The following is a 27,503-nucleotide window of genomic DNA, read 5'->3' on the forward strand; positions in this document are numbered from 1 at the left end:
GGACGTCAACCAATCAGCCCCTAGGGTCATAAATAAACGACCAGGGGAAATTGGTTTTTATTAATCACAACATGAAGTATCACAGGAACACGCATATCAGAACCGAACTGGGATAAATAGTACTTCTACAGTTTACATTTCTTCTTTAACAGTTCTGAGGGAAAGGGATCCTTTACAAGGTATTCTCGATCTGAGGGATGACATGCCACGCACTCAAGCCTTGGAGGACACTGATAAGCAGCACCAAGCTTTCCTGGAGTTAGAGGTTAAAACCACATTTTGATTTCGCACCTGGACAACAGGTAAGGTTATTAAGGGCCGCTGTCAGAGCCATGGAATCACAAGCTATGTCCTAACAACAACATCAGCACCTGGCTAGTCAAGGCCTGGGAGCGATTTTCATTCTTAGTTTTCTTCTTCTTCTTCACTAGATGCTAACAACAGACTTCTGGCCTTCTTGTAGGCAAGGCTGGCTACACTTTGGTCACCTAAGTGTTTGCTCCCATCACCATAAAGAGGATGCTTGCTGTAGAAAGGTTCTAAAATCATTAGCAAGTCTGCATGGAATGGTTTTAGGATCGTGAAGTTTTAGAATGACTTTTCCAAATTAGCTTTCCACTTAGTAAAGAACCAGCTACAGCAGGCTGACAAATACATCTTCCTTTTTTCAGTAATTTTACCCACTGTGCTTAGCAAATGCCACCCCACAGGGGAGCAAATACTTTAGTGATGCAGCCTCTCAATAACTCCCGTATCTTCATAATTTTCTTAAAATAGGCCTTCATTTTACTGAATTAAAACTCCCCTTTCCCTCTCCTTTAGGGACCCCTGGGGAAGGCGATCTGAACATGTGATTTTCTGCAGATGTGTGACTTTATCAGTAGGATAAACCTAGAAAACAAGAGCAGAGGTACAATTCTGAGAAGTAGTTTTGATCTCTCTTCAAAAAACAAGAAAACCTCTTCCTCTAAGTTGACGAAGGCAAGAACAGTTCATTGAAAGAAGTGATGAGGTTGAAATAGGATTTTTCATCATCCGTCAATCCCGCATTGCCGGGCCTCACTACCACCGCCACATGGACATCCGCCTCTTCCGCCGCGTTGGCCTCTGGGGAAACAAAACGGGACCAGACCTTCCTTAAAACAGAGGAGCAGACACTCAGACTCAGCTGTGCCTGAGCAATGTCACCATTCAGATGAGGCTACTTAGCATCACTCGGCGACTGCACACAAGTGAGAAGGGGCCCTCTGTCATCCTGACAAATGAAAACAAGATGATTCCACCCTTCTTGCGGCTCACCCCACGTACAAAAACGAGGACAGGATGTCGTGAATGGATCTGGGACAAATGCTCAGGGGAACCTCGGCTTTAGGTGGAGGCAATTTGGTACCAAACCTTGTTCTTCTGCTAACTCTTCAAACAGGCCACATTCTCCCACAAATAAATGGGCTTCACAGATCTCAAACCACCCACTGGGCTCTCCACCCCTCCCCCCAACCCCAAATCAACTCTTCCTGGCAGTAAGAGCCAGGCGCGTGCATTCTCAGGCCTGGCACTACAATACTAGAAGCAGGATCTGCTGCAAAACTCATCATCTGTGACCTCTTTCCCCCAAGCTCCTAGCTGGGTACAACCACAGCAAACTTGAAAAGCATCTGGGCAGCCTGGTGAAGTGAAGCAAGCTGTGGACTGGGGCGGAGATCACAATGACCCCGCCAAGTGCTGAGGAGGTAAAGAGTGAAACAGGCAACAAATGCATAAATCTCTGTGGATCCATGGAAGTCCAGAAGACCCGGGCAGGACCTTCCTTCATGCAAGACATAAAACCTTGGGACTTGATCTCGAAGCTTCCAAACATGTTCTGGGAGAATACAGCATTAAAACACCCGAACTGTTGTACTCGGACAAAGAGCTGTCTTAGATGCTTATCTGCGATCTAGGGATCCTGTTGTTTTCAACAAAATCTAAAACCCATGGGCCTTCGAAAATTTCACCTAAAGTATTCGTAAGACTTAAAGGAAAAAAGGAGGCCAGGAAAGAGAAATGTTCAGGGGAATAATTTAATGGGCATTTAACACATTTTCAATTCAATAAATATTAAACATACAGAATGCTGCTAGGTGATGGATAAACAAAGATGGAGTACACTGCCCATGTGGCTAAAAGGATATTACATTGTAAAGAGGGAAAGAAGTATAAAGTAGAAAGTGATATGGACAAAGGATCTGCTCACAGCTCGTGGGAAAAGCTAGAGAGGGTCTGGGCCCCAATGAGCCACATATGGCATGGTGACCTCTCTCTCGCTCTCATTATCTGACCTCACTTGGGGTGGGGGGAGGAGAGTGGGCTACTGGGAATCCCTTATTGATCTAAACTGTTATTTGCTCTACTTGTCCATCCGCAGAGGGCAGGGCATTGTGGTCTAAGTGAAGAAGAGGGTCTACACGCTGAGAGCACACTGAACCAGAAAGCCTGCTCTGAGCACCCTAAAGAAGCCAGTAACCTGAAGCTTGGGAAAAGTGGCCATTTACTGCTGTTGTCTTTTTCTTAATCCACGTCTGATTTCAATCCAAAAGTGTCTTAGGAACTGATAGAATTAGAGCTGAAGTGACCTTAAGGGTCATCCAGTCCATTTGTAAGTGACTTGGACAAGTAAAATGATCCAAGCCAACACCAGCAGCCCAGGCCAGCCACATTTAGGAGAACCCCCTTCCTTCTCTTAAGAAAACTGAAAAAGTTAAGGGCCTTTAAATTCCCATTCCCTGAATGAACCACTTCGATTCCCCCAATCCAACACGTAATTAAAGATAAATCAAGATTTTTCCTAATCCAAGCACACGGAACATTCAGGAACGAAAGTGAATGGCAGTTAGGTATCGGTGAAAGAAATTAAACAAATTCAAAGTGCAATCTACAAGTCAATGCTGGAGGTGGAGCCAAGATGGCAGTGGGAACTCTAGAAAATCACTAGATCAAATCCTGATGGGCATGTCCAAAGGTTTTTTTTTTTCCGCTATTTCAGATGGAAATGGGGAGACAGAGAGAGGTGTGGAGAGCCTCCGGGAGCACACTGCTCCGGGCAGCCCACTACAAGGTAAGGCTGTGCACCAGGGCAGGAGGAGACGGCAGCACGGGCCAACGGGCAGCTGAAAGTCACTGTCCAGTTCGAGGTCAGAGGCCCGGGACATATTGAGGAAGGGACCTGCACCCAGAGGCGGCATTTCGGGGCAAAGGGCTCTGTACTGATCTAGAACCAGGAATTCAGAAGCAATCAGCAGTAACATGGCTTGGAACCCAGAGTAGAATGGGGTGTCAAAGTCCAGCTTTTAGCCCAGTTTCACTGAAGCCAGCAGAGGAATGACCAGGGCAGGAGTCCCAGATGAAAGCGGCGCCTGCAGTCCTGCTACCCTAGGCCAGCAGAGTTCCCCAGCTGGCTGACCGAAGCCCAGGTCAGGAACCTGCAGAGAGACAGCAAACTGGAACACTGAAAGTCTGCGGGTCTCCAGCGTGACCCCAAGAACAACACAGTACTCAATACTCTAAGAAAGCAGCAACAGAACTAGTCCAGACCTTCCCCCAGAAATGTGCAGAGCCCGGTTCTAACATCCAATTCAGTCAGGAAGGAGGCTGGAGGAGTAAGCCAACCAAAAAAGCAAGCCGTGTGAGCAAACCATAAAATCACCATGGTGACGGGGATGCTCAAGACACGAGTCCAGAAGACAATGACTCCAAGACATCCACAAGCAAAACCTCAGAGACAAACACAGCTTGGAAACAAGATGCCCATAATCACCAATATTATTCAATACTGTATTAGAAATCCTGGCAATAGCAGTAAGAGAAGAAAAAGAAATTGGAGGAATCAGAACGGGAAATGAGGTCATAAAACTATCTGTTTTTGAAGATTATATGATGATATACTTAGAAAATTCTAGAGATTCAACTAAAAACCTGGTTGAAATAATAATTTTAGCAAAGTAATAGGACATAAAATAAATCTACATAAATCATCAGCATTTCTACGTATCACCAACAAAACCATGCGAGAAGAGAATAAGAGATACCCCATTTAACATAACCACAGACAGCATAAAATACTTGGATGTATACCTGCCAAGACAAACCCAGGAACTTCATAAACATAATTATAAAACACTTTAGAAATATTAATTGTTCATGGGTGGGCAGAGCCAACAAAAATGACAATTCTACCTAATCTAACTTATTCAATGACACCCCAATTAAATTACCAAAAAATTATTTTATTGAGCTAGAAAAAATAATAAAATTCATTTGGAAGAACAAAAGGTCAAGAATATAAAGGAATTAACCAAAAAAAAAAAAAAAAAGTAAAGGAAGGAGGTACCAAATCCTGAATTGTATTATAAGGTGGTAATTATCAAAACTATTTGGTATTAAGAAATAGAAAGGTGGATCAGTGGAACAGAGCAAACAAATAATACACAGTAGTAAATGACTACAGTAACCTTGCTTTTAACAAATGTAAAGATTTAAGCTTATGGAATGAGAATTCACTATTAAGTGAAAAAATTATTGGGAAAACTAGAAAGCAGTCTGGTAGATAGTAGGTATTGACCAATATCTGACACCATTTAACAAAATGAATATATGACCTAGATATAAAGAGTGATATTATAAGTAAATCACAAGAACATGGAACTTAGTACCTATCACACTTATGGATAGAATTTATGAATAAACAAGAAATAGAATGAGATTCCAAAATGGATAATTTTTAGTCCATTATATTAAAAAGCTCTTGAACAAATAAAGCCAATATAGCCAAGATTAGAAAGAAAACAGATTACTGGGAAATTTTTTTGTACATAGTTTTTCAGATAAAGGTCTCATATCTCAAATATATAAAGAACTTTGCCAAATCTAAAAGAATAGATAACTCAATTAATAAGTGGTCAAAAGATATGAACAGGAAGTTTTTGGATGAAGAAATCAAACTATATATAGTTATATGAAAAAATGATCTAAATTATTTTTGATTAGAGAAATGCAAATTAAAACAACTTTGAGATTCCATCTCACACCTATCAGATTGGCTAAAATGAGTGAAGGGGAAAATGATAAATGTTGGAGGGGATGTAGAAAAACTGAGACACTGACACACTGTTTGTGCAACTGTGAACTGATCCAACCATTTTGGAGAGCAATCTGGAATTATGCCCAAAAGTTATAAAACTGTGTATATCATTTGACCCAACAATACCACTATTAGGTTTATTTCCCATGGTCATCAGGGAAAAAAGAAAAGAACCTGTATATTCTAAAATATTTACAGCAGCTTTCTCTGTGGTGCCAAAGAACTGGAAATTGAGAGGATACCCATCAGTTGCAGAATGGCCAAACCAGTTGTGGTATATGATTATAATGGAATACTACTGTGCTGTATGAAATGATAAACAGGTTGATTTTAGAAAAACATGGAAAGACTTGCATGAAATAACAAAGAGTGAAATGAGCAGAACCAGAAGAACGTTGTACACATTAACAGCAATATCGCTCAAAGAGTAATTGTGAACAACAAAGTTATTTTAAGTATTATAAACACTCAAATCAACTACAAAGCACTCATGAAGGAAGATGCTAGCCACCTCTCTAGAGAAAGAGCTAATAAATAGAAGTATGCAGAGTATGGTTTTAACACACACACACACACACACACACACACACTTCTGTGTCAAATGGTGGCCTTCTCTGCTGCAGGGCGGGAGGGAGGGAGGAAGACAGTTCAGAACTTAAAATGTAACCAAAAAAATTTTAATTTAAAAACAACAAAGAAAAAGAAAAACACAGCTTGGGCACATAAATTCAACTAGAATTCCTGAGAGATGAAAAGTTTTTTAAAAAAGTGCAAAAATATTTGAATAAATGAAATGAGAGTGCTAAAGGGAAAAATTGGAAAAGAAATGAGAGCTGGGGCAGAAAGAACTGGAAAGGGAATTAACAGCTCAACACAAGAGGTAAGAAACCTTGCCTAAGCAAAAACCCTTTGAAAATTCAAATGGAGGGGCAGCTAGGTAGCGCAGTGGATAGAGCACCAGCCCTGGAGTCAGGTGGACCTGAGTTCAAATTGGGCCTCAGACATATAACACTCACTAGCCATGTGACTCTGGGTAAGTCACTTAACCGCAATTGCTTTCACCAAAACAAACAAACAACAACAACAAAAAACAAAACAAACAAAAAATAGAAAGAAAATTCAAATGGACCCAGAAGAAGACAATAACTCCATGAGACAAGAAATATTAAAACAAAAGACTGAAAAAACTAGAAGAGAATCTAAGTTAACTCACAGCAGAAATAATCATTCCTGAAAAGAGAGCAAGAGGAGAAAGACAATTTAAAAATCACTGGATGACCTCAAAGCCATGACCCAAATGAGGGCCTAGGCATCCTATCTCAAGAAATCTTAAAAGAAAATTATCCAGACCTCTTGGGACCAGAGGGAAAAGTGGAAAGAATCCACCAGGTGCCTCCTGAAAGAAATCTCAAAATGAAAACTTCCAGGAACATGGCAGCCAAAATCCAGAGCTTCCAGGCCAAAGACAAAATACCACAAGCAGCCAGAAAGAAAGAATTCAAAAACTGAGGAGCCACAGTTAGAAGCACACACGCAACCACTGCTATAAATGAAGGGAGAACTTGGAACACGGTATTTCAGAAGGCAAAGGATAGGGGCTGACAGGTAAAATGAGGATAATGCTACAGGGGGAAAATGGACCTTTAATGAAAGCCAGGACTCCCAAGCCTTCCTGATGAAAAGACCAGAGCAGGGCAGAAACTCTGACATTCAAACCCACAGGTTAAAAGAGCAGAAAGGTAAATGTAAATAAATAAATAAAAAGGTAAGCATGACTCAACAGTGATAAAGGATCAGACAAGGACAAACTGCTTATATTCTAACACAGGGAGATGATCCATGTGGCCCCTCTGGGAATCATAGACAGGGTCCAAGGCCTGGGAGGGCATCTGTCACGTCTTGATCTTAAGAGAAGAATGGAGGGAGGGGGGGGGGGAGAGAGTGAGAGAGAGAGAAGGGAAGAGAGAGGAGAGGGAGAGAGAGGAGAGAGAAAGAGGAGAGAGGGAGGGAGGGTGGGAGGGGAAGAGGACTATGATGGGGAGGAAAGGAAAGGAAGGAAGGAAGGTTAGGGAAAATGGTTTCACATAATCAGGGTGCACAAGCAGAAGGGGATGGAAGGAGCATCTAAGTTGCTTTGCCTTGAACGGGTCAAAGGATGGAAGAACACACACACACACACACACACACACACACACACACACACACACACAGAGTTGGGTACAAAAATAAATCTCACTCAACAGGGAACTAGGAGGGAAAAGGAAGAATCAGAGGGAGCAGATGAATCTTTCTACATTTTCACCGAGCTCCCACACAGCCCCCTGGCAGCCTCCCCCCCAACTCCCACAGAGCATACGTTTAAGTCCTCTTATTTTCCTTAGATTTGCTGCTCCTTTCCTGAAAGGCAGCTGGGGGAAGATGGTTGAGAGTTGAAATCAAAAATAAAATTAGATTAAGGGAGAGATTAGTCCTAAGCAAAACAAAGTCTAACTAAATACATACAAAAATATGTATAGCTCTTTATGAGGTGGCAAAGAGTGGGAATCTGAGCGGTGTCCAATTGGAGAATGGATGGACACATGACGTCTCTAAGTGGGATGGAATACTACCGTACTGTAAGAAATCACAGGAAGGGGACGGTTCTGGAGAAACTCGGGAAGACTCGCGTGAACTGATACAGAGTGAACAGAACAAGGGAAACAATCCTGTGAAGACAAACAACTCTGATCGCTGTAATGAACAGCTAGGATTCCAGAGGACTAATGATGAAAACACTACTTGTCTTTTTTTTGGGGGGGGGGGCTTTCTGGTAAGGCAAGTGGGCTTAAGTGACTTGCCCAGGGTCACACTGCTAGTAAGTGTAAGTATCAGAGGAGAATCTGAACTCAGGTCCTCCTGACTCCAAGGCCGGAGCTCTACCCACCAAGCCACCTCGCTGCTCTGCTACTTGCCTTTTGAGAGAGGTGAAGGACACAGTATACAGAAAGAGATTTTTTTTTTGGATGTGGCCAATGAAGACATTTGTTTTGCTTATAAATGTTCCTAGCAGGTGTTTTCATTTTCCTTCCATACTCCGGGGCGGGGGTGGGGGGTGGGATAGCTTACTAATGGAAAATAATTTATTTTTAGAAAAACAAATGTTAACTAACAGGTTCACGTGGTTGGCTAAGAAGAAATAAGTCTTTTAAAAGCACCAATCTTCCCAAAGTCACCAAACAATGAGCTTCAAGGCTCTGCGCCACTCCAAACTTCCACATCAGAGAATTTATTCTTTACCTGTACCTCAAACCCACTTAATCTGCTTTTCCATTTACTGCCCTACTTTCTTTCTATGTTGACCACACCTATGAATGTACAAAAAGTTTAACAGTAAGAAACATATTTGGCCCATTTTATGCTGAAGAAAGAAATCCATTGTTCTGCACAGACTTGCAAAACCGGCAGAACTGGCTTTTCCAAACGCCAAGTTTCCCGTGTCTTTTCAGCACTGGGAGGGGAGCATTTCTCCCACTTCAGACCGGAGTCTTCCAAGGGCTCCCCAGGCAGGCATCTGGGTGGATGCAAACTGCACTGTGTGAGCTTGCCCCAGTCCTTCTCTTCCGCCTCAGTTTCCCAGGCTGGGCACTTGAGCCTCCTCTTTCCTCCTCACTTTTAACTTCCCTCAAGGCCTTGTGTTTCCTGACCCATCTGGACTCCCTCATGTATAAGTATTTGGGATGCGCTGGTCTGAAAAGGTGTGAATCCCCCCAGATGCTCCTCCGTGAGAAATGAAATTGATCAGCTTCCCTGCTAACCAGAGAAAGGCCCTGTTTGCACCTGCCGTCAGAGGGGTGAATAGCAGTCAAGGGGAGCAACGTGCTCATGCCCTAGTGGGGCACAGCCTCTGGGCCTCGAAGGTGATTCATGCTGCAATATGTGAGGAAAGGAGCTGATCAAGAGTGATCTGAATTAATTAAGTGTAGCCCAGTGTAAAATTCTGGCACTAACTCCTACACAACTGAGTGTTAGTTGCCTCTCCAGACACAGAAACCCCAGCTAGTTTACTTTCTGCCTTGGCCGAATACTTTGATGTAAAATGAACCTGAAGGTACTAGATAGTGCAGGATAGGAATTAAAAAAAAAAGTTGGAGGTGGCCCAAATGTCCACGACGCCTAAGGATGTTAGCCAGAGCAAGGCACCAGAAAAACCTTGGATGCTTCAAAGAGTTTCCAGTGGGAAAGCCCTCTGAATTTAAAAAAAAAAATGTTAAAAATTGTCTTTACATGTAAATTGGGGAAAAAATAAAATATTACTTTAAAAAATTAGCACTAGTCTGATCCCATTTTACCAAAATCAAGGCTAGTTCAAGAGTCAAATTTAGTTAAGACTCTTTCTAAACTTTCATTGCAGACCCATGGCAACTTCCTACCCATTCCCCATAATCATACTTTTTTTTTGGGCAATTGGGGTTAAGTGACTTGCCCAGGGTCACACAGCTAGTAAGTGTCAAGTGTTTTAGTCTGAGGCCAGATTTGAACTCAGGTCCTCCTGACTTCAGGGCCGGTGCTCTATCTACTGCACCAACCAGCTGCCCCCCATAATCATACTTTTAATAAGTCCTTTTATTTTCCTTAGATTTACTACTCCTTTCCTGAAAGGAAATGGGGGAAAGATGGTAGGGAGTTGAAATCAAGAACAAAAATGCCAGTGCTCCACAACCCTACGGAATGGAGAACTAACCTCAGTGGTTGAAGAGATTAGGTTTTTAAAATTTCTTTGGACATATTTGCATTAATTTCCTAAGACCCCACCTGGCATTGTCCCTCACAGGCCACAACGTCCGCTGCCCAGAATCTAGAAAGGAGGAGTCACCTACCTCGGGTAACATCCGTCAGAAACAGGATGTTGTTGGGGGAGCAGCCGATGCTCGTGGCAATTCTCCTGTAACTTTCACTCTCTATTTTATGTCCAATCTTAGTATCAAAATGGCCATCAAAAAGCTGGATAGAGGAAAGAGAAATGAGGAAAATTAAAAAACCAAGTGAAACAGGTGATCTCAATCATATGATAGTGAGATGGAGTAGATCAAACCACGTGCCTATTTCCCTAGTGTTCCCCAACCCCAAAATGTTACCGATACAATGAAATTTACATAACTATCCATATTCACTAATGGTATGAGGCAACACAGTGGCTAGATCCTCTTTGAGGAATTCTTTTTGGGCCTGAGACCAAGTCACATTTTTCTTTGAGGCTTTGGATAGAGCCGTTTTGACATTTTTGTCTTCTGAGTTTGTTGTGATCTTCCCTGTTACCATAGTAACTTTCTATGGTCGGGTTATTTTTTTGCTGCTGTTGTGTGCTCATTTTTCAGGCCTATTGCTTGACTTCTAACTGTATGTTAGAGTTGGGCCTTGCTCCTGAGGTGGGGGGGAGAGCACTGTCCCAAGCTTTGGGTTTTTTGTGCAGCTAGTTCTGGAGGGTGTGTAAGTTTGCAATTCTTCTAAGATAGTATGACTTAAGGAGAGGTGTGGCCTTCCATCCCGTACTCTATCTGTGAGTAACCACAAGCATTCTTTTCTGCCCTGGACCTGTGACCAGAATCCCCACTCCTCTGGGGGTTTCAGCGTGACTGCAACCTGAAACAATGCAACAGAGTCTGAACCCAGTGCTAGCAAAGGGTCCCCTGCAATCTCCTTCTGACCAGCTGTCCAATCCCCTTACCGTCTGTGAACTGAGAGCTCCAGAAGCCACCTTGGCTGATTCAGCTGTTCTTCCCCGCCCCCCCTTCCCAAGGCTTCCTATTGGCTTTGCTTGCATTGGGCAGCCTACACTGGACTGTGCTCCACTCTCACTCCAGTAAGACTGACCTTTTCTGCTGATCTTCTAAGTTGTTATGGGCTGGAAAACTGTTTTACCCTGTCCTTTCTGTTCTCCTGCTCGAGAATTCATTTTGAGGTGTCATTCTAAATTTGACTGGAGGAGAATTTGAGAGCTCAAGCCAGTCCCTGCTTTCACTCGACCACCTTTGGCTCCAGGCACTGCCCCCCAACATTATCTTAAAGATGAGCACATACAAACCCAGAGAAAGTAGGTATCTTGTGCAGGGACACACAACTAGCCAAGTCTTTCTGACCTGACTGCTCTGTCCACTACGTACCAGGTAGTTATTACATGCTGGCTTAATAGCTGATCTGCTGCGATCTTCTTTGCATAATTTTCCACTCTGTCAGAGTGAAATGCAAACTGCATCTACAACATTGGTACCACACAAACCCATTCTTCCTCCCCCCCACCATGCATTCCAAGTATATCCGGCTCTCCACTCGTCTTCCCCAGACCTCCAGAGAGGATGTGAAGGCAGCTTTCCACATTCTGGTTTGCTTTGTAGTGCTGACTTATACCGTGCAATCACCCACAGCTTGATGGTTCAAGAAAAAAAGCAGGTTGGGGGCAGCCAGGTGGTACAGTGGATAGAGCACCAGCTCTGGATTCAGGGGGACCTGAGTTCAAATCCGACCTCAGACACATAACACTTACTAGCTGTGTGACCGTGGGCAAGTCACTTAACCCCATTGCCTAACCAAAAAACAAAACAAAACAAAAGAAAAAAACAGGTACATGGCTCACCTCGAGTATGTCTCCTTCTGTCGAATAGCCGAAGAGCAGCTTCTGTGCCTCAACACTCCCTGAAGAATAAACGTACACCTTCATGCCTGCTTGTCTCCATTTCCTGATTGCTGGAACCACATCCTCAAAGAACCTAGAAAAATGAGGCAGCTGAGAACCTCTCCGCCAGTCTCACCTCTCGATCAGAATGAGAGTGTGAGAAACTCTTGATGACAAAGAGCAGGGTAGCCCTTACTGCCACGACTTGCCCAGGGTTAGCCTCCCTGTGTCAGAAGTGGGGGTCTCGGTCTCTCCCCCTCTGCCCACCGTGAGGCAGCTGCTGACTCTCTTATCTGGCTCCACTTACCTGACCCCCCCCACCCCGCAACTAAAATGGAGGGAATAAGGTTGATGCCCTTTACTTGGAAGACAGCCCCTTTACCCCCACATGAGGCACACTCGCCCTTCACCCAACTCTGATAATCATGTTGTCCAAGTTGACAGTAGATTAGAATCAGTCAATTAAGAGGGGAAAGTGGCCACTGCAGCCAGCAGATGGACAGCAAGGACAACAGGTGAGAACAGGCTTTGAGTTCATGCCACAGGAGAACCGTGCAAAGGAGGCAAAAGAGCGATATTCAAGGATCGAAGGGCTTGGGGAAGAGGGATTAGCCTGGCTCCATCTGGGGCCAGAAGCTAGAACCGTGACACCGCAGAGAGGTAAACTTAGGCCCCCGTGGTCAACACGTACGCACGCAAGCTAACCTCTCAGTCCTCCTTCATTCACTGTCTTTGATAAATGTGAATCGTTTCCTTTACACTTCTCGTATGTGCTATTTTTAATTGCAATGCAACATTCCTTTACATCGATGAGTTTCTTGAGTCATTCTACTAACGATGGACATTTAGGCTGTCTATAGTTTGGGGCCATTACAAATTATGTGGCTACTGAAAAGAAAGTGGTTTTTTTCCCCCTTTCAGTTAACAAAGTGCACATTTACAATAATCAGATTAATGGGTGAAAAGTTATGATTATTTCTGAAAGTCATGTAGTATATAACAGTAAACTGCATGATAGGGACAGTTGGTTTTCTAAATGCTTAAGTCTTTTAAGACTTAGCACAATGTTCTAGAGACAATTAAAAATGTTTGTCAAATATTCGAATATGCCACTCTTCTGCCAAATAAACCAATAAATTTTGTTTCAACAGAAACGTAATGTAAGTTTCTCCACAACCTCATTACCATGGAATTTTGTTTATTTCTTCCCAATTTGGTGGGTATGAGGCCAAAGTTATTTTAATTTTGCATTTCTTTGACTTGGAAATGTGGAAGTGATTATTTGTAATCTATCTTTTATTTATTCATTTATCCATTGACCATTTACACAGTATAAAAAGAGAAATTCCATTTAAAATAATTACAGAATGTATGAAACACCTGATGATCTCAAGGCACAGAAAGGAATCATATGACTGTAACTATGATACCACTTTACACAAATAAAGATCTAAATAAGTTGGGGAAGATTAACTGCTCGTGGGTAAGCCAAGCCAGCATCATAAAAATGACAGTGCTACCCAAACTGATTTATTTGGTGCCATATCAAACCATCAAAGGATTCAACTGTTGAGCTAAAGACAGTCACAACAAAATTCATCTGGAGAAACAAAAGGTTGAAAATTTCAAGGGAAAAAAATGTAAAAAAAAAAGTACCAGAACTCAAACTATACTACAAAGCAGTAATCATCAAAACAATATGGTACTAGTTATAAAATAGAGGTCGATCAACAGAACAGACTAGGTACGCAATTTTGTTGTTCAGTCATTTCATTCGTGCCTGACTCTCTGTGACCCCACTTGGGAATTTCTTGGTAAAGATACAGGAGTGGTTTGCCATTTCCTCCTCCAGCTTACTTTACAGGTGAGGAACTGAGGCAAACAGGGTGAAGTGACTTGCCCAGGATCACATAGCTAGTAAGTGTCTGAGGCCATATTTGAACTCAGAAAGCTATGTCTTCCTGATTCCAAGCTGACTGCTCTATCCACTATGCTCCCTAGCTGCCTCAGGTACACAATATACAGAAGCAAATTAACCTAGTAGTCTAGTGTTCAAAAAAAAACCTCAAATCCCAAGTACTGGGGTAAAATTGTGACAAAAATTAAGTATAGCTAACACCTCACCTTCTATGACAAGATTAGTTCTAAATGGATACCTGACCTCAATACAAAAGGTTACATCACAAACAAATTGGAGGAAAAAGGATGGAGTTTTCCTTCTGGATTTATGGAGACTTCACGACCAAACAAACAATGGACAGAAAAGCTCATGGATGATAAAATATGCAATTTGGATTCCGTAAAATTAACAAGTTTTTGCACAAACAAAACCACTACAGCTGAAGTTAGTTACTTGGGGGGAACAAACCCTTTGTAGCAAGCATCGAGAGTCTTATACACAATATACATAAGAAACTAATCCAAACTTATAAGAATAAGAGCCATTCTCCCATGGATACATGGACAAAGAATATGAACACGAATTTTTCAAAGGAAGAAATCCAAGCTACCAACAGCCAAATGAAAAAACAATCCAAAATCATTAATAACATGAGGAATATCTCGGAGGTTACTACGCTTCATACTCATCAAGATAGGCAAAGATGTCAAAAAAGGACAATGACAAGAGTCTACAAGAAAACAGATGCATTAATGCACTGCTGAAGGAGCTGTGAACTGTCTAGCTATTCTGGAATAAAATTTGGAACTCTGTCCTTGAAGACACTAAACTGTATATATCCTCTGACCCAGCTATGCCATCATTAGGCCTATACCCCAGATATCAAAGAAGGAGGTAAACATCCTACATTGAAAAAATACACACACACACACCCACACACCCCTGCACCAGAAAACTAAGGGGGTACTCATCAACTGGGGCACCTCTGAACAATTTCTAGTACATAACACTATTACACCATGCAAAATGGTGGAATGGAAGGTTTCAGAGAAACCTGGGAAGATTTGTATGAACTGATTCTGTGTGAAGTGAGAAGAACCAGGAGAATGATTTATACAACAACCACAAAAGTGTAAAGACACCAGTTCTTCCAAGTTGGTAACCTTTGGCATCAGTCATTCCCTCCCATTCTACAGATAGGCTCAGGAGCAGGGGAAGAATGAACTGTGGAATATTTGGACTAGAGAAAAAGAAACTGGGGGAGAAGGGGGAATGGAACAGGACATCACAACCATCGATAAAAATCCTAACAGATTAGATTTGTTCTACTTGTCTTCAGTGGGCAGAACTAGGAGCCACAGGTAGAAATGGTAAGGTCAAATTTAACCTGAAATAACTAGAGCTACTGAAAAGCAGAGGAGGCCGCCTTTGAAGGGATTGAATACCCTCACTTAAGGCTCTCAACAAAAGGTTGGGTAACCATTTAGTTTCTATGTTATAGACAGGATCGTGGCTTAGGTATAGGTGGGTTGGCTTAAACGACCTTGGAAGTCCTTTCCAATGCTGAGATCCTACGACTAGGCAAAATCAGATGAATACTGGTTAATTTCAGAAGGTTTTGCAGCCTTGTTTTATCCCGAAGCCTGAACAGCCCTAAACAGTTCCTATACTGATCATATGCTGTTATTTAAGCACTCAACACGATAAACATTCTTTCCCTCCCACTTCTAAAATTTGCATTTCCAACTGCAGTGGAAAAAATACATCACTGTCTCCGCAAAGACAACTACAAGGACAGCTTCAGTATGACAAAGCATTCAAATTAAGAAGGGGAAAACAACCTATAATACACGGCCAGGGAAGGGAGTTACAGTATGGGAAGTAACCAAGATGGTGACTATAAAAATAGGACAGACCATTGTCACAGCCAGTGGCAGGTGGAAAAGATCCAGGATGCATGGATACGCATGCATAGCCAGGATACGGGACGCCATGGGTGCCTTCCAGGCATGGTCTCCGGTGGTCTGGTTTGGAGGGTGCCGGGGGAGCAGCAGCAAGGGGGATGATGGCCAGGGTGGAGACTAGTAGCTTCCCTCCTCCCAGGAATGGTCCCTGGTCATGCCCGTATATAATAAGATATATCTCCTGCTGAATGATCACAGAACTTTTAAAGAGGTGGGATAGGAGAGGGGAAAAGACACTTCAAAGATCATCTCTCTGAGTCTTCAGATTATAAATGAGGAAACCAGAGAGATAAAGAAAGAAGCCTGAGGTCATGGAATCAGGTATCAGCAGGACCGGTACTGAACACAGACTCCTCAGGCTCAGTCCAGAACTCTTCAAGCCTTCAGAAATCTGATTGCAGATGTGACCATACCAGCCATTCTGAAACTCTGGAGATCTCTCAAGAAGCCAGTTGGAGTATGGACAGCCAGAAACACAACCCCAGATGACACCACACTGACTGCCCAGGCTCGCGTTTGGCAGATAGCAGAGTTTTAAACAGCCTCTGGCCGCTTCTGGGTCCCCAAGCTTATTTTTAACAGAGTCATTCACTGTGTGCTGCTCTATGGGTTTAAATCATGAAGCACCAATCAAGGTAGAATCAGCATCACAGGCGACCCAACGGGCAACAGAAAACCGTACGAAGGGAGGAAATGACCGATGACGTCTTACCAAAGGTCACCAGCACCAGAACTGGTGTCAACGACGCAGCTCCCCGACCAGGTGGCTTCCCACGACCTCTGCCACCCCCCCCACCATTCTGGGGTAAAGCTGCCGGGAAAAGGCTTCCAAGGCTACTTAATAAGGAAATAAATGACATCTGGAAAGCGCTTTGCCTACATCATCTCATTCGAACCTCACAACAACCCTGTTATTATTATTATTATTTTTATAATTATCATCCCTATTTTACAGATGAAGAAGTGGTGGTCCAAGGTCACATAGCTATTAAAGCAGGATTCAAACCCAACTCTGTGCCTCTGAAAGAGGAGAAGAGCCCAATCCTGGAGCTGGCTTCCAATGTCAGTCTGAAAGTTGATGGAGTCGCGCCCCCTTCCCGCCCCACCACACCCCCTTTCTCCAGGCTCCCAGCACACAGGAGTCCGACCCTCCCTGCGGTACAACACTAGCAGAAGAGCCGCACGTCCAGGCAGCGGCTCAGCCCGCCTTCAGCGGCCCTTAATAGGCTGTCACTCTTCATCAACAGACTTGAGGCTGGTATTAACGCCCAGATGCCCAGGAGGCCTGGGTAGGTATGCCTCTGGGGTCCGAGTTAAATGGACACAGCTGCTACCATTGCTTCACAGAGAGGGAGAAATCAAGGAACTGCTCCTTGTCTGGAATAATCTAGGCCACCCCCACCCCCGGGAAACTTTAGAACAGAACAAATATGACTGGCTAGACAGCTCTAGCTAGACACTGACCTTGCTAAAATCCTAGAATTCAGCCGTAGAAAGACAAGACCAAAGCCCCCGGGTCACCTCGGAGCTGCCGCACAACATGCCAGCGGAGGGAACCTAACTAACCCCCTCCGACACCTTGGAACGGGATCCTGAGCTCCGCAAAGGCCGGGGGTGGCAGTCCTGCCCAGGCCTGGAGACAGACAAGGCCTTGAGGACCATCTCAGTGAGATCTGAGGGGGCCAAGACGCCGCAGACTCTGGCAGCGCTGGAGAAATTTAAAAAGGCCCCCGGGGGGAGGAAAGGCGACTGGGGGAGCAGGTAGGCGAGGGGACGGGATACGAGGCCCTTTGGTGGGGTCACTTACTCGGCCTTCACTGTTCCAGCCGCGAAGGCGGCCCGCCATATGTGGCCCTGGAGCTGCTTCAGGGCTGGCGTCTTCCGGTCCAGAGCCATCTGCCAGCAGACGTTGTCCACCACGGCCTGGATCATCTGCTCCGTGTCATCGGCGCCATCAGATCTGGGGGGAATCAGCACAGCTCCATCCAAGTGAGAATCCTCTTCTGCCTTTGAGTCATTTTGAAAAACGATTGATTTTGTTAAACTCCTTTCAAAATGAAACCTGAAAACCAAAGCAGGCACTTTCTTCATATACTTCCAGTCTCATCATCCCAAATGGAAACATATCATTTCCTATTAAAATCAGAAGGTCACGGAAGCCAAGACTTTGAAATCATCCACTTCAATGCTCCATTTTTATAAATGAGGAAACGGAGGCCCAGAGCAGGGCTGTGGCCTCTCTCAGGCGCAGACAGCAGCGGAACCAAGACCCTCCAACTCCGTCCAGAGGACTTTCTACCAGATTACCCAGCTCTCTAGAAGGACAGTACATGAGATATTCCAACTAGGAACAGAATGGTTATCCTTCATTTTCTCCATGCGCCTACTTTAGTAAAGGTACAAAATGTAAAACCACAGACAGTGAGAAGAAAAGGAAAGATGAGAGAAAGAGAGGGAAAGAGGGAGAAAGCGAGAACAAAGCTGGGAGAGAGGAGGGAGAAGTGGGGAGGAGGAAGAGACACAGGGAAGAGGAGAGAGGGATAACCAGGGTGAGCACATACTATAATGGACAAACATTCACTAAAATGAAGGGGCACATGCAGAAACAGAAGGAGCTGTCGTGCACGCTGGGAGCACCCCGGGACGGGGCACCTCGCTGGCTGGGGGAATGGGGGAGGGGGGACACACAAGATTTCCAACCTGTTTTCTCAGCAGACTCACATCCTCTTGACATTCTTCTTCTCCCCAGTGAGCGTGCAGATAGTCCTTAACATTCTCGCGAATGTAGGAAAACAACGTGTCCTGGACAAAAATAATCATAGACAGAAAAAGATGGATTTCAGGCCTAGAAACGAAGTCATGTTTTTCTTCCACAATCTCAGCTTAGCACCAAGACCATTTACCAAAAATGTGACTAAGGTTCCATTTACAGGAGGAAAGATGACCCCCTGAGGAAAAATATCCAAGAAGGAGTACTGTGATCAGAGGGGTTATTTCTTAGTAGTTAGGCTACATATTAAGCTCTCTATCAGAAAAATGAATATATTTTTAAAATTCCTAATATTACATCTATTAAAAGTAGGGATTATATTAGTAGACAGCTCAGTGGGGTCAGGAGGACCTGAGTTCAAATCCAGCCTCAGACACTTCCTAGCTGTGTGACCCTGGGCAAGTCACTTAACCCTGTTTGCCTCAGTTTCCTAATCTACCAAATGAGCAAGAGAAGAAAACTGCAAACCACTCCAGTATCTTTACCAAGAAAATCGGAAATGAGGTCATAGAGTCAGAGACAACTGAAATGACTGAACAACTACAAAGAAGATTCTGAGATCTCTCTGGATTACTAGGATTTTTTAATATGTCTAGAACTCCATCTTGTCGTCACACTGGGTTTGGCAAGTTTTGTTTTACTTATATAGCACAAAACTGTTGTAATACATGACATTTCCCCAGGACGTGGGAATTTAGATTTAACCCACTACTAACCACCTATTCAAATACTGGGCTCCCCAGGGCACGGAGGGAGTACAATTCTCAAAAATGATTCTGGCACAGCTGTAAAAACTGAAGAGGCTACCTGCATATATGGACCCAGCAATCGGTCTGCAAAGGCTCCTTGCCAGTCAACTGAGTGCCCACCAGAGACCGTCCACAGGCCGTGCCAGGGAAGAAGCAGTCACACTGATGAAATCAGAGCTAAGTACGTCTTGGCTACTGGTCAAGTGGTTGGATGGTAAGATGCTGGAATATTTCTCTCTCACAAGACTACAATTCAATGACCTTACACATCAGAGGCCTTGCATAAATGGCCATTTATGCTACAGAGAATACCATATCTCGGAAAGAGCTCTGTTATGGGCACGGTGGACACAGCACTGGCCCTAGAGTCTGGATGACTGGTTAAAATCCGGCCTCTGATACTAGCTGTGACACCCTGGTCAAGCCACTTAACTCTGTTTGCCTCAGTGTCCTCATCTGTAAAACGAGCTGTAGAAGGAAACAGCAAACCACTCCAGTATCTTTGCCAAGAAAACCCCAAATGGGGTCACGGAGAGTCAGACACAACTGAAAATGACCAAACCACAACAACATCAAAGGATTTCTGGAGAGCAAATTAGGCTATGTTACCTCTTGGAGGTTAAGAGGTCCAAGTAGAATTTGTTTCATGATCGAGTGACTGCTTGAATGAAAAGCTTGCACACTTGATAAAAAAAAAATGAAGTATATTTACATCTTCAGACATGGCCACGGTGTTGGTTTATTTTACTTCACTCTACTTCTGTAATATATGGGAGGGTTCTGCTGAAAGAGAAGTCCCTGGGAATGAAAGAAAGCCCACCAAAAAGGGAAAGGTAAAGACTTGGCCATCTTCATAACACAATTTTTTGATTTCCATAACTGACCTAGGTGAAAGCTGATTTTTATCATTTATTAATTTTCAATTACAAAAGTAATTTGTCAAATGCTTCATTTGTTCAAATAATTATATTTTACTGAAGAAAATACACAGAATTGCTTTCAGCCAAACTGGCCGTGAGACCCTCCCCAAACCTCTTGGGAGGCTCGGTGTCTACAAACCTACTAGAGCAAAAACCTGAAATTCACAGCCTCTAGAGCAGTCACTTAGAAATGCAGTGAGAGGCTACATCGACTTCTCCCAACCCAGAGCTGCGTCCATCCAAAGTCAGCCCAAAGTAGTGTCCAAAGGCAACAACAGAAAGAGGCCAGCAGCCTCCCCTCTTGTCTTGAGAGGTAGGGCCTGCAGGGCTCTGGGTTTAGAGGCAGCAAGAGAAAAGGGCTCCCCACTGAGACCGCAGAGGTCAAGAGTGACCTGAGCCACCCGGCAGTGCTCAGGCCCAGGCGCTCCAATGTCTCCAGCACTCTACCCTGAGATGCCATAGAAATGCCTGGAGATCCGTCGCCCCGAACCCCAAAGATGTGGGGGACCTACTTCCAGGAGTCAGCACAGGAATCCAAGGAAGACTGACCAGGGCAGGGCAGAGGACAGAGCTTGGCCCTGAAACAAAGCCCCAATTCAGAAACAAAAACTGGAGACATAAGTGGGCACAGACCAGTATGAAAAATTAGTGTAAATCCAGAGATCTCCTGATGGAAGGAGAGAAGACCTCACTAAGAACAGACTGGATTTTCAAAGGAAAAAATGCATTTTCCACAAGGACATGAAAATACCAAAGACCTGGGGAAAAGGTCAAAAAAAGTTAATTTCTGAATTATTGGATTCCTTAAAAACTATGATTTTTAAAAAAGTTTGTCCACTATATTTCAAGAAATCATAAACAGCACGTCCTGACCTAACACAACTGGAAGGCAGAGTGACCACAGAAAGAGCGCACCAATCACCCAGGAGGGGCGGCGGAGAAGGCCCGGGAGGGTGATGGCAAACACAGCCAGGCCTCCAACCCCAGGCCCCAGGGATGAGTAGGCTGAAGGCTCTCTACAGCCCCTCCCCTGCCTGCCCAGGGCCTGACAGGAAGGCTCTGGTAGAGTCCATTTTCACCTATTTCTGGGCTGGGGGTGCTGGCTGTTTCTGAACAAAGGGGGTGGAGGAATTAGCCGTCCGGCCCAGCAAAGGGGCAGGAGGCACCTAGGGGTTGAGGCAGCTACAAGCGCACCCGCAGGAGGCTGGGAACCTTAGGATTTTCTACCTGCCTAGAGATTAAGAATGGCTTTGCAACATGAAGTCTGGAAGACAGAAGAAAGCCCTCAAGGTGACGCGGCCCCTTCTACTCGGGGAGCTGGGCTGTGGGAGCCGGTCGGGCACTCAGACTTATTCGGAGGATATCACTCCAGAGGCTGGACGTCAGCTGGAGTTCATCGGCAAGGCATTCCCCAACCATCCCGAGATAAGACTGGTGTCTGGCAGCATCCAAAGCAGCTCATCTACTTGGGAGGTTATGGGGGTTTACCTGAAGATAAAACCACCGAGCGATTGTGAATGGGATGAACCGTCTTTTTGAAATCCAAGGTGACCAAGAGGACAGGACGCTTTGGACACAGAAACTCTGACCTGGAGGCAGCTGCTCACTCCAGGCAAAGCTCCCCTACCTTGGAGCCCTGTGGGAAACAAAGGCTTTTGTGCCTCGGGCCAGACACCAGGACTCTGGAGCGAAGGAGCTTCCTTATCCTCATCGGGACACACGGGACTAGAATAAATAAATTCCACGAGATGCAGGCCTCAGTCCTGCCTGGCTTTCTCAAATACCAGTTTCTCCAGATCATTTTTTTCTCTCCAAATGATTAGCACTAGGACAACCGAGTAATGCTGATCTTAACTGGATCCCTAAGAATGAACAGATAATGTTAAGCTCATCTGTGATAAAAACAGACAGCTTGTGTGCATGATGGAGGAGAAAGGTGTTTCCAGTGCAGAACAAAAAAGTTCCCAGAAATAAAGCCCTTGTGTTTTCAGTACACCTAGAGTTTTCCTCTCGGCGCTGAGGCTAGGAGTCATTTGCTATAATGAGGTGTTAGCCAGCTTGGGACCTGCCTTTCAAAGCACTTACTTCACAGGGTTAATCAGAGGTTTGGTAGTAACCACACATCTGGGTCCTAACACTCCTCCCACATCTGGGTCATGCCTCCAATTCTAAGAATAATAATTTCACAAAGCATGTATCATCTTCACAATCTGCAGGGTTCTAAGTAGCGGTCTTCTGGCTTTAATTTGCATGTGAACGGCATAGGAGATGGTTGAATTGTTTACTGAATGCCCCCTCCCAGCTCTGAAGACATGAGGTTTGTATGAAGCAATGCAGAGCAAGGAAAGCAGAACCCCAAAGCGTATTTTCTGATTTCTAGTGCAGAATTCTATATCACATGGCTCCTTGAACTTTTATATTCTAAATGGATAGCCCTGCTGCAAAAATACAGCATTTTAGCATTTCAACTTGAAAACGCTAATTTTTTTTTAACGTGCCAAATATAGCCACCTAAATATTACCCGTCAAAATGGAGGAGGTGGGAGGAGAGCCAGAAATAGAAAAACTATGATGGAAGCAGCAGGCGGTGCAGTGGATGGAGCACAAGGCTTGAAGTCAGGAAGATCAGGGTTCAAATTCAGCCCGAGACACTTAATAGCTGCTGCGTGACCCTAGGCAAGTCACTCTACCTCTGGTTGCTTCAGTTTCCTCATCTGTAAAATGTGGCCCACAGGGTCAGATGAAATAATTATTGTAAAGTACTTCATACAGTGCAAGGTACACAGCAGGCACACTACATCGTTAACTACTGACTGCAGCTGTTATACTAATAACTACAGGTAAAGGATCTGGGTCCCAGGCCTGTTCTGGCCCGGGGAAAATCCTAACCTGTCGGAGTCAGTTTCTTCATCTAAAACAAGCAGGGAACACGACCTCTATGCTGCTGGGATTTCAAGCCAGCTCCTCAGCCTCCAGCATCTCTTTCCAGAGGCTCAGAGTAGCTAATGAGCTAATGAGTTTTCAGCCAAGACCGTTTTTCCTCTAAACAAAGGGCAACAGAGTGCCGTCGTATCTAGCAGAGTAATGTGTCAAACTGAATTTTCTCTAAAAATTGCTATTTCTTACAGTGAGAGCAAAGCCCTCCAGCTGAGAAGCCCCCAGGGGCATGTCTGCAGGGGACCCTGGGATGGGGAGGGCCTGGTTTGGCAGGCTGGTCAAGGAAAACATGCACGTGCCATTGGACCTGGAGAGCCTGGAGAGCAGGGCTGTGTTTTCATCTTTCATCGTGTCCCCAGCCCTTAGCACGGTGACTGGGGCACAGAGCATGACTGATCAAGGCCAAACAAACCCAAAACCTCCAGGGGGGAAAAAACCCAACCTATTTTCTGCATACTTATACACAGGGTTCCTCAAACTGGGTCTGGGAATGGGAGTTTCAAAGGCAACAGTTTCCAGTTCTTCACCACCACACAAAGGGCATGGCCCCACACCCAGGCGCTCCATGACCCCATTTCTGTCCCGGGATGACCGGGCTTGGCTCTGCATTCAAAGCCCTCTCCAGCTGTGGTCCTTAGCTCTTCGTGTGTCCTGGACCCCCTGGCAGTGTGGGGAAGCCTAGGGGCTCCTCAGCATCATGGTTTTAAATGCAATAAAATTAAGTACACAGAATCACCAATTATGGTGGAACGGTTACCCACACATTATAAAGAAGCCATGCCCCAAGCCCTCACCGTCCCCAGGAACTAACCCTTGTGCTTTGCCATCCTGCCTGTGCTCCCACGGTTCCTCCTGCTACTCTACTTCTTCTCCAGAAGTCCACGGACCCTGTTCCAAGCTGGGTCTGACCCAGTTCCCTGGTACTTTGGGTTCAGTATGGGGACAAAATATTCACAGGTCTGACAGTAATTAACAAAAGACCTGCTAAATGAAGGATGTTCCAGGAGGACAGTGGCTGCCTGGGCTGAGCAACGTTCCCTGAAATGAGTCACGCATTGCAATCTCCCATCTAACAGGAAACCTCACCCCCTTGGGGCTGCTTCGTGCCCAGACCAGGCATCGATGTCCACAGCCCAAGCAGTCAGTCCCCAGGGCCAACCAGGCCTGGAGGAAAGCTAGCTCTAGCTAGCTTTCAAGGAAAAACTGGCCTAACTTGCCTGGGGGCAGGGGTTGGGATGTTACTCTTACCACCTACCCTGAGGGGTCTGTGGATAGAGTTCCGGGGGTTCTGTGATCTTGGGTAGGGAAAGAAAAATGACATGTTCCACTATCTTATAACTGAATTTAGGATGTCCATCAACTGTTGAAAAATATTATTATTAGGTTTTATCACACTGCCAAAAGAGTCTAGGATACAAAAAAGTGGGCTCCTGGGAATAACAGACCATTGTTTCTTTCTTATCATAACAGATTCCATCTCCAACTGTTTCTTTTCCCTGCACCAGTGTTCTTCCTTCCCAAGCAGTTCTAGGCTTTAGAAATGTTACAACCGTTCTAATACTCCCCTAATAGGTCATGGTCACATCCTGTGCTGCTGAGGCCCAGCCTGTCCCCCTCCCTGTCCTAGCCTGGACCTCAGCCAATCTTTTACAGACCCCCAAGGCCTCTACGGTAACCTGTGTGTCAACAAAGACCCCTCTGACAACATCCCTAACTCAGTTATCCAACTTTTGTGGGATGACCTCCGGGGAGGGACAAAGAAGCCACCAGCTTTCCAGACTCGGCCTGTCACACTTCTGGATACCTCAGGACTCCCCCGAGCCGCCACATCTAACTTCTCTGCAGCGTCCATCCTCTGCTCCTACATCAGCCCCCGGGGCGAGACAGAACAAGGCACAGGCTGCCCGTTGGAAGGAGCCTCAAAGTGCATCCCGGCCAACAGCCTCATTTTACAGAGAAATTACATGCTCACAAGGGAAGATTACACGTTCTCAGATCTTCTGTTCAAGCCTAGCTGTAGAACAGGGTTACACCAAGGGTGGAAAAGCTTCTGGTGGTCAGGGTGATGATTTAGGGCCTTCTCCTTCTTCTTTCAGGGCTCAGTAGGGCAATAAACAAATGTTTACTGACCGACTCCAACTGAATTTTAGCATTTCTTCCAACTGTTAAAAACACTCACCAGACTGCCAGAGCCCATCCACAAAATGGATACTCCTGGTGCTTCTGAGAAACTATTACAAAAGAAATACAGACTATTCTTTGTCTGGTTTCCGAATCTAATTCGGCATCGCTGTGTTACAATCAGGCCTTTAAAAATGAAACATTTGGCACTCAGACTCCTCGTTCCTCCGTGGGGAAAGCAATTCTCCTTAGTGCATACATCTGTAAAAAGCATCCCACGTCTTTTGAAAATCCTCAGGTTTTCTCATCTTTAAAACAAGGGCCTGGAACAGGTCATATGACCACGGGGCAGGGAAGAGGACTGTCCTTCCAACGAGGCCTCGGCCAGTTAGTGACAAATCACGCTCACGTCCTGACACTAACACGTCAAGATGCCTGGTAAAAAGAACCTGCTGCCGGCCAAAAGGATCTACTCGCTATCAACCTTTAAATAAGGCCAGCCCTACGGGATTAGCGGTCATCAAGTTCAAACACAAACCTTTGTTTTATTCTAGCTAAAGCTTTCTTTCAACTTAAGTAGTTTTGCTTAACTTTTTTCAGGGATGGGGCCAAACGGCAGGGGTGATGCTATCTGCGAGTCCAAACATCAACAGAAAGGTTAAAAAATCCGCTTCTAAGGCAGGGCTCCAGAATGGATTCCAGCATTTATTAAGCACCTACCACGTACCGTAGGTTTGCAGAATGAAAACCACTCTCCCCTGTGCTGCGCACATTTTGGGGGCCGCTGTGTCTACTCTCCAGGACCCCCGTCTGCAGGGGTCTGCCATTTCCTTCTGCAGCTCGTTTGCCGGATGAGGACACTGAGGCAAGCCGGACCTGAACCGAGGAAGCCGAGCCTTCCTGCCTCTGCGGGCATCGTCCACCGCCCAGCCCCGCACACCACGCACACGTGGGCGGCGCGGGGGCGGGGCATCAGAGCTGCCCCCCCCCTCCCCCCCCCCCCCCCCCCCGGGTGGAACCCACAGCACCGCTTCCGCCCTCCCGCTACCGACCAATGTGCGGCGGGGGGCCGGGGCGCCTAGGCCGACCCGAGACTCCCGGGCCTGGCCCGTGCCCAGCCCCTACGTCCCCTCCGGCATCCAGGCCCCTCCCCCACACCCAGGTGCACGTGGGGGTGAGCTCCTCGAGGGCATGGCGCGCAGCGCGGAGCCCCGCACACAGTAGGCGCTTAATACACACACCCCGACCTGGGAAAGGAGGACGCCGGGAGGAGGGGGCCGTCGGGAGGAGGGGTCGTCGCAGGCCTCCAAAGGCCCCAACCGCAAACGCTGCAATTAATCGCTAAGCATTTTTTTTTTTTTGCTTTTGGGCGAGGCAGTCGGGGTTAAGTACGGGCCCAGGGTCACACAGTGAGTGTCAAGCGTCAGCAAGCATTTATTAAGCGCCCGCTCCATGCCAGGTCCCGCCCGGGGGAGAGGCTGGTGCATGGGGAACGGCGCGACCCCACCCTCCCCCAGGGCGCCCCGTGCACAGCAGGCTTTCCCCGGACGCCGGCCTCGCTGCCCCCTCCTTCCCGGTACACAGCAGGCACCCCCTAGATGCTTCTTCCTCCCCACCCCCGGTACACAGCAAGCGCTTGCTAGATGCCGGCCACGCCGCGGCCGCCCCTCACCTTCACGAAAGCAATCGGGGTAGTGGTACCTTCGATATCCAGCAGGATCACGGTCACCTCCGGGGGCACCGAGAGCACCACCATGGCTCCGCCCCGGCTGCGGCCGCTGTAAAGAGCGCGGGAGAAACCCGGCAGCCCAGCGGGAGACGCTCGGGGAGCTCTGTGCGCAGGCGCGTGGGGGCTGGACGGCCGGGGACACGTGGGGCGGAGGGGGCGTGCCCGCGCGGCGGCGGGGGAGAGCGTCGATTGGCCGGCGAGGCCCCGACCCGGAGCGGTCCTGGTGGGAGGGAACAAAGAGCACGCCTGCGCGGAGCGTGGCGGGCTCCGCCGGGGGACTGCGGGAGCGTTCTGGGAGCACGTGCCGAGAGAGGCTTCCCCCTCCCCTCCTTCTGACGCTCCCTCGACCTTCCCCCTTCTCATGTTGGCAGACGGTCCCTCTCCCCCCGCCCCGCCCCCTTTCGCAGCCGAAAGCCTCCGCGAGGCCTCTCGCTCCCGCAGCCCGAGCTAGGCACTTTTTAGGGGGGGGGGGACTTGCTGCGTTGGCGTGCCTGGGGTGGGGAGCGGAAACGCCTCCCGGGCCGCGCCACCTCCGAAAGGCGCTCCCGGGCGCGCACGCTTCCTGTGCCGCTGGTTCCAACCCGCCCGCGGGAGGACCCAGCACGCGTGCGCGCTCGGCGGCTAGCGCCGGCCGCAGCGAGCGGGCGC

The 27,503-nt window shown here is 46.3% G+C and overlaps 1 protein-coding gene across 3 annotated transcripts; it reads right to left on the reverse strand.

The window, feature by feature from the left end:
* Window positions 1–26,955, reverse strand: ENOPH1 (enolase-phosphatase 1). 3 transcript variants are annotated; one of them, XM_027854587.1, is made up of 6 exons: window positions 26,799–26,955; window positions 18,330–18,431; window positions 17,437–17,636; window positions 11,727–11,859; window positions 9,973–10,096; window positions 1–1,107 (listed from the first exon to the last, which is right to left on the reverse strand). In XM_027854587.1, exons 1-6 carry the CDS (start codon window positions 26,880–26,882, stop codon window positions 968–970), a joined length of 783 nt encoding a protein of 260 aa, XP_027710388.1. In that variant the 5' UTR covers window positions 26,883–26,955; the 3' UTR covers window positions 1–967. The 3 variants fall into 3 exon arrangements, with proteins under 3 accessions (XP_027710388.1, XP_027710391.1, XP_027710390.1); XM_027854590.1 differs by having other exon boundaries at window positions 26,828–26,911; XM_027854589.1 differs by lacking the exon at window positions 26,799–26,955 and adding an exon at window positions 19,758–19,828.
* Between the last annotated feature and the right edge of the window lie 548 nt (window positions 26,956–27,503).

This window comes from Vombatus ursinus, unplaced genomic scaffold, assembly GCF_900497805.2.
Source record: "Vombatus ursinus unplaced genomic scaffold, bare-nosed wombat genome assembly UNPS02010461.1, whole genome shotgun sequence".
NCBI classification, from domain to species: Eukaryota; Metazoa; Chordata; class Mammalia; order Diprotodontia; family Vombatidae; genus Vombatus; species Vombatus ursinus.

Bases quoted from the DNA above. Each gene is read 5' to 3' on its own strand.
- ENOPH1 (XM_027854587.1), bottom strand. From the start codon at position 26,882: ATGGTGGTGCTCTCGGTGCCCCCGGAGGTGACCGTGATCCTGCTGGAT. The intron at 18,432-26,798 runs GTGAGGGGCGGC...ATTTTTGTCCAG, and splicing joins CCCCGATTGCTTTCGTGAAG to GACACGTTGTTTTCCTACAT. The intron at 17,637-18,329 runs GTTGGAAATCTT...AATGACTCAAAG, and splicing joins TGAGTCTGCTGAGAAAACAG to GCAGAAGAGGATTCTCACTT.